This window comes from Clinocottus analis, unplaced genomic scaffold, assembly GCF_023055335.1.
Source record: "Clinocottus analis isolate CAN_PGR_092001 unplaced genomic scaffold, fCliAna1.0.p SCAF_5, whole genome shotgun sequence".
NCBI lineage: Eukaryota > Metazoa > Chordata > Actinopteri > Perciformes > Cottidae > Clinocottus > Clinocottus analis.
The window spans coordinates 21,517,751-21,525,250 of record NW_027176207.1 but is presented as its reverse complement, the minus strand read 5'-3'; the positions used below and the strand labels follow the sequence as shown (position 1 = coordinate 21,525,250).

General features: G+C 46.3%; 1 protein-coding gene across 5 annotated transcripts in view; it reads right to left on the bottom strand.

Annotated features, from left to right (window-relative positions):
* akap6 (A kinase (PRKA) anchor protein 6) overlaps positions 1-7,500 on the bottom strand; it is a 137,817-nt gene that overhangs the window by 55,148 nt on the left and 75,169 nt on the right. For all 5 annotated transcript variants that reach the window (XM_068599848.1, XM_068599853.1, XM_068599852.1 and 2 more), the window contains one exon: positions 5,045-5,178. In XM_068599848.1, the coding sequence (XP_068455949.1) occupies positions 5,045-5,178 (134 nt within the window). The remainder of the gene's footprint in view (positions 1-5,044; positions 5,179-7,500) is intronic.

Here is a 7,500-nt window from a genome sequence, read left to right as displayed (position 1 = left end):
CACCTCCTCTCCTCACCTCCTCCTCTCATTGCTCCTCTCTTCACCTCCTCCTCTCTTCATCTCCTCCTCTCCTCACCTCCTCCTCTCATTGCTCCTCTCTTCATCTCCTCCTCTCTTCATCTCCTCCTCTCCTCACCTCCTCCTCTCTTCATCTCCTCCTCCTTCTTTCATTGCTCCTCTCTTCATCTCCTCCTCCTCCTCCTCCCCCCTCTCATTGCTCCTCTCCCACATTCCCTTGTGTTGTCTATATTCTTTTGTTCCCCTCCTCTTCCTCGTCCTTCCTCCCCTTCTTTCCCACATTAGCTTGCCTCCCCCTCTCACCTCCTCCTCCTCCTCCTCCTCTTTCTCCTCCTCCCCCTCTCACCTCCTCCTCCTCTTCCTCCTCTTCCTCCTCCTCCTCGACACAGGATCACATCAAATATTTATGCTGCTGGAACAGGGGCCGATTGCTCAAACACACACATTACTGTCAACCGTTTTGTTGAGGGGTGTGTGTGTGTGTGTGTGTGTGTGTGTGTGTGTGTGTGTGTTTATTATTTATATATGCGCTGGTTTTCGGTCTCGGCGGGGATCGCCAACATGTTTCTCAACATTAGCAGTGAAATTGTTTGGATTCTCCGGTCGCTGACGACGACAGTTTGACAGCTCTGTCAGGCCCACGCCGTTTCCGCGACAACACTAACACACACGCAGACACACACACACACACACACACACACACACACACACACAGAAACACACACTCTGCGTAAACGGGAGTCGCACATGAAGACACTCTCTAAAGCATATACATGAAAACAATGACACACAAAACAACTCCAAACAAACATGTACACACACACACAGACACACACACACACACACACAGAAACTTGACCTGCGATCACAGCAGAGACAGTAAACTATGAATGAAATTAAAGAAACAAGAGAAAGAAAACAGAATTCTGTCTCTTTGTTTTCCTCTTTGATTCGTCCTGAAGCTCAAAGTCACTGATTCATTAAAGCTGAACACACAACACAGACACACTATACCTGTTGGTACAGTACACAACACAGACACACTTTACCTGTTGGTACAGTACACAACACAGACACACTATACCTGTTGGTACAGTACACAACACAGACACACTATACCTGTTGGTACAGTACACAACACAGACACACTATACCTGTTGGTACAGTACACAACACAGACACACTTTACCTGTTGGTACAGTACACACAAGTCCCTCTGGCTTCTACCAGTCTCTTAACTCTTCTACTCATCTCTTAACTCTTCCTCCTCTTAACTCTTCCTCCTCTTAACTCTTCTACTCATCTCTTAACTCTTCCTCCTCTTAACTCTTCTACTCATCTCTTAACTCTTCCTCCTCTTAACTTTTCCTCCTTTTAACTCTTCTACTCATCTCTTAACTCTTCCTCCTCTTAACTCTTCCTCCTCTTAACTCTTCTACTCATCTCTTAACTCTTCCTCCTCTTAACTTTTCCTCCTTTTAACTCTTCTACTCATCTCTTAACTCTTCCTCCTCTTAACTCTTCCTCCTCTTAGCTCTTCTACTCATCTCTTAACTCTTCCTCCTCTTAGCTCTTCTACTCATCTCTTAACTCTTCCTCCTCTTAGCTCTTCTACTCATCTCTTAACTCTTCCTCCTCTTAACTCTTCCTCCTCTTAACTCTTCTACTCATCTCTTAACTCTTCCTCCTCTTAACTTTTCCTCCTTTTAACTCTTCTACTCATCTCTTAACTCTTCTTCCTCTTAACTCTTCCTCCTCTTAACTCTTCCTCCTCTTAACTCTTCTACTCATCTCTTAACTCTTCCTCCTCTTAACTTTTCCTCCTTTTAACTCTTCTACTCATCTCTTAACTCTTCCTCCTCTTAGCTCTTCTACTCATCTCTTAACTCTTCTCTTCTTAACTAACCCTGTGTGCACCTCTTCCTCGCTCCTCCTCATCCTTTCTATCTCTCCATCCTCCTCCTCCTCTTCTTCTTCTCATCCTCTTCCTCCCTGTCTCTTCCCTCGTCTCCCTCCTCCTCGTCCTCCGCTGCCAGTGATTCTCACTAAAATAAAAACAGAGAAGAAGAAAGCAGAGAGGAAGCGAGCGCTGCTTCCTTCCCCCGAGGCGGCGTTCCTCATTATGCGGCGAGCGCCGCGGCCTTTTACTGCCTCAGACAGATGAAGCAGATACAACACTCGCACAGATTGTTTTCTCTTGTCGTTTGTCGTTCCTCCCTCCTCCTCCCCTCCTCCCCTCCTCCCTCCTTCCCTCCTCCCTCCTTCCCTTCCCCGTTTCCGTCTTGTTCTCATACTAATGTTAACTAAACGCTTTGTAAAACAGGATCTCTCGGGGCGCGGAAGACGAGAAAACAGACAAATCGGAGAGGAAGGAGCGCGGCGGCGGCGGCGGCGGCGGCGGCGGCGGCGGCGGCGGCGGCGGCGGCGGCGGCACTGCGGGGCTGCGTTCAACACCGGGACAGTTACGCGGCGTTTGAAGTGTCAGGTTCGCTTCCCGTCACGCGGCGCCGACGGAGCGCGTGGGAGCGTCACGGAGAAGAGACGCTCTGACATCCAGTCACTGGAGGAAACGCGAATTACAGGAATGTATTATTCACTTCTGGGGCGTCATAATCCCGTGTCAACACGGGGGGAAGTCATGAAAGATGGAGCCGGATCGCGTTGGAAGAAGAGATATTGATGTCGACACGAGCCGCGCAGACGTCTCACACTAAGTGAAACTTAAGTTTTAATGGCTCTCAGTGTGATTGCAGTGAGTCTGTACCGCGGGTTGTGCGTCGACAAGGTTGTGTGAACACAATGTCAGGATGCGTTCAATAACTCAAAGGCTGAAACTGTTTCACTCTGATTTAAAGGTTTTGTGAAAGCAGAAAGAGACTTTCTGCTTGAAAGTACACAAAACTGACCCCTGATGGGTGCTGCTGGGTGCTGATGGGTGCTGCTGGGTGCTGGTGGTACAGTTGGGTGCAGATAAGTAGGAAAGGAAGAGAAAGGAAGTGAAAGGAAGAGAAAGGAAGTGAACAGAAAGAAAGGAAGTGAAGGTAAAGTATAAAAGAGAAAGAAGACAATTGGAAGGAAGAGGAGGAAGAGGAGGAAGAGGAGGACAGGAGAGGGGGATGAAAGGTTGAAGGAGTCGTATCGGCAGCCGTCACCTTTCAGTCAGAGACTCGTTGGATTTATGAGGTGATTCACTGACTCATCTTCAGTAATGGATTCATCCTGCAGAGAGCAGCTCACCTGCTGTCACTCACTCACTCTAATGGATTCATTCATACATATACAGATGGTTTTATTTCACTCATTAATGCATTAATTCACCCAATCACATATTAATAAACCTGATCATTGATTTATTCACTCATTCTTTCATCAGTTCATTCACTCACTTCATCAATCGCTCATTGATAATAAAAGAAATATGATTCATGTGATGATTGACTCATTCACTCACTTGTTTTCTGATTCCATGATGTTTTTACTTCATCATGTAGATGAAGGAGGATTTATGTATTTTATAAAGTAATTGATGATCGTGTGAATCAATAAAATCACCTTTAAGTTTATTGATCTATGATTTATCAAAAAAGAAACAAATAAAACCAAATGCACTTAATCTTTTATTTAATTTGATTATTAATCAATGGAAATACATCAATAAAATGTAACAATAAATGAATTGTTACATTTTTTAAATTAAAAAAGAGAATGTTTTGTTTTTTTCTCTTTCAATTACATTTCTTCTCAAATACAGAATTGAGATATTTTGCGTGAGATCAGTGAATAATTCTGTGTGACCTTCACTTCCTTCACTTCCTTCACTTCCTCACTTCCTTCACTTCCTCACTTCCTCACTTCCTCACTTCCTTCACTTCCTTCACTTCCTCCAGCTGAAAACCACAAACAACTGAGCCGAACTCACATAGCAAGAAAAACAAGGAACATCCAATTATATCCAAGCTCATCACACACACCGCTGCACTGGACACACACACACACACACACACACACGCACACACACACACACACACACGCACACACACACACACACACACACAGATGTAAATCAGCTAATATATGAATAACCAATTACTGTCCAATACATTCGAAGTAAATTACTGAAACATTACACTGCAGCCACAGAGGACTGAAAAACACAAACAAAACAAGTGTTTTCCTTTGTGTGTGTGTGTGTGTGTGTGTGTGTGTGTGTGTGTGTGTGTGTGTGTGTGTGTTTTCTCACTGTGGATGTACAGCACTTACATTTCTTTAATTTAAATCACAGAAGACAGTGCAGTGTTGCCAAAACTGCAATTTATGCTCAATCAAAACAATGGATTGTTTTTGGTGTGTGTGTGTGTGTGTGTGTGTGTGTGTGTGTGTGTGTGTGTGTGGGGACACACCGCATCCTTCATGTAAGTGAGTGTGACGACACCGAGAGAGTTTGGAGAACACAACATACGACAGACTCAGAGTCAATTTAAGCTTCATATTTTTCTCATTTGCATACACACGACTTTGTGCATGTTTTCATTGTGTGCGTGTGTGTGTGTGTGTGAGTGTGTGTGTGCTCTGCGTGTGAGTGATAACCGCGGAGGGAGGCTCCTCAAAGTCGGGGATGAAACGCCGACAGGCAGTGTGACCAAAGACGGCGCTCGCCGAGCCGAGTCTGGCCACACCAGATTACTGCTGTTAACACTCACACTCTGTGTGTGTGTGATTACATTACACTGTGTGTGTGTGTGTGTGTGTGTGTGTGTGTGTGTGTGTGTGTGTGTGTGTCTCGGGCTTGTTTAGCTCTTCTTCCGTTGGGGTCTTTTCTCGTTGTGAGTCTTTGTGTCTCTACATTCATCGATGCTGTTTTGCGTGTTCCTGCTTCGTGTGTTGTGTTGTTTCTGGCGCCCCCTGTGGACTCGAGTGGTACTGCGCCTCCGAGCACCAGGGTCCCTTTAGAAAGCCTCTCATTTAACCGCAGCGGGGTAAAAATGAGATGGATTTACCCCCCGATGTTTTCCCGTTGTGCGTTTACCTGTTGTTCCTCGCCAGCTGACCGCAGTGCCTCCTGCTGGCGGACGACGGGTAGCGCAGGCTGCTCAGCTTCTCGGCCATCTGCTCCGCCATGGCGGCTCGCTGGGCCTCGCCCTGACCCGGGATCGGCTCGGCCTGGAAGACACAGAGCGGGACAAGCGGGGGCATCAGTCACACGGCTCACAAGGAAAGACGTTTTATTTGTTGTAACTGATGAGATGTAATGACGGACGCAGCCTGTAGGGGGAGAAAACAGCAGCTTTTAAAGCGTCATTATTTTCGTATGTTAAGCGTGTTTGTGTACATTATTATTATGTTTAATGTGCCCGATAAAAAAGATTACTTCACCCATTTTTGCTTGTTTTTCATCAAGTGTTCGGCCGCAAAGATCACCGCTACCAGTGTGAAGAAGAATTTCAAAGTAAAAGTTCTTCCGACGAGCTAAAGCTACGAAATATGAACACGTCGTAGTCCGTAGATATTCCACAAAATCATTCTGAATTATTATCTAAACTGAAAACCAACATCTGTTCCTAAAACTACCCGAGTAGTTTCCTGTGAAGCTTTATTTTGAAAAGACCGTATTCATGTCAGTATGTCTGAACACGGTATTTTCAAAATAAACCTCAGCTGTAAGATGGAGATTCAAATATCACAAATGCACCACCTGACGGCCTGTAAAGCCCCGCGAGTGGCCACTAGAAACACTCCAGGCTTATCCTGCACTCTCATCTCGGCTATCGGACACACACACACACACACACACACACACACACACACACACTCAAGCATCCGTATGAACATGCATACGCATATAAATGTATACACACACGCAAATTACCCATAAAGCCACAAATGCACATCGAGCATGAAGCACAAATTACCTCTCACACACTAACACACACATCCTTCAAAACCTGCACAAATGCTCCCATAAAGACACACACACACACTCGCGTGAAAAAGAATAAATAAACATGCACACACACACACACACACACACACACACACACGTCCCGGAGTCGCTCTCGGTATCCAGACACAATCATATAGAGGCACTCAGCGCCGCTCAGATGTAATTGCATACAAACTATATGGAGATGAGGCTTCAATTGAACCAATGAAGGCGGAGTGAGAGTCGACACACGGCGACACACACACACAAATATGACCCGCCGCCTTTTGGGGTTTTTTTTTGGGGGGGGGGGGTTGTTTTTTCCTCGTTCGGTAACAATCTGAATAAAGTGTCGTCGCGTTTCGCCGTCCGATCTACTTAGCGGACTCGCGGAAGGATCTGGAAAGGTCATCCAATCTGCGGGAGGCAGAGCCGCTCAATCAGACAGCTAATAAACAAACAGGCGATACACAATCAACAGCGCTGTGTGTGTGTTTGTTTGTGTGTGTGCGTGTGCGTTGCTATTACAGGAATGAAACTAACTGGAAGCTCTCAGAGAAAAATTCTTCTCACTTTGTGTAAATGTCTCTCCACTTCCATTCATTACGCGTCTCGCGGTCGCGTCTGCGGGCCGTTTGCTGGCTGGTTAGTCCGTCAGCGAGTCAGTAAATCAGTCGCGTTGTTCATTAGACGCTCAGATTCTTCTTTTCTTCCATCATTTGTTCCCCACGTGAGATTATTTATTTTTTGCGACCCTGAGGCTGCGTTCAAAAAAAAGAAAAAAGGTTTAATTTCGAGACTCTTTCATCAACTTCTGCTCTCGGTGAGGGGGGCGTGGCCTTTGAGGGGGCGTGGCCAGTGTGGGCTAAGCCTTTGTGGGTGTGGCCTTTTGAGGGGGCGTGGCCTTATTTGCCACTCCCAGGCTGTGTTAAAAAAAAAGAAAAAAAGGTTTAATTCCGAGACGCTTTCATCAACTTCCGCTCTCGGGGAGGGGGGCGTGGCCTTTGAGGGGGCGTGGCCTTTTTTGTGACTCCGAGGCTGCGTTTGAAAAAAAATTTGGGCGCGGACTTTGTAAGTGTGGACTTTGTTAGTGTGGCCTTTGTGGGCGTGGCCTTTGAGGGGGTGTGGCCTTTTTTTTAAATCCAGGAATTTGAAAAAAAAAAGTAAATTTAATTCCGAGACATTTTTTTTATCAACTTCTGCTCTCGGTAAGGGGGGCGTGGCCTTTGAGGGCGTGTGACCGGTGGGGGCGTGGACTTTGAGGGGGTGTGGCCTTTTTTTGCGACTCCGGAGCTGCATTGAAAACATTTTTTTTTTCAAGGTTTAATTTTGACAATAAAACAAAATGACGCTTTTATCAACTTCTGCTCTCGGTGGAGGGGGGCGTGGCCTTTGAGGGGGTGTGGCCTTCGAGGGGGGGGCGTGGCCGTAAGGAGATCGGATGATTGATCACGCACGATCGATCGTATCGGGGTGTGTAACCATCGATCCGCCCGAGGGGGGCGGTGTTTCCAGGACATCTGGAAGCTTTCGGTTCCTCCAAAGTTCATAAGTGAGAAAAT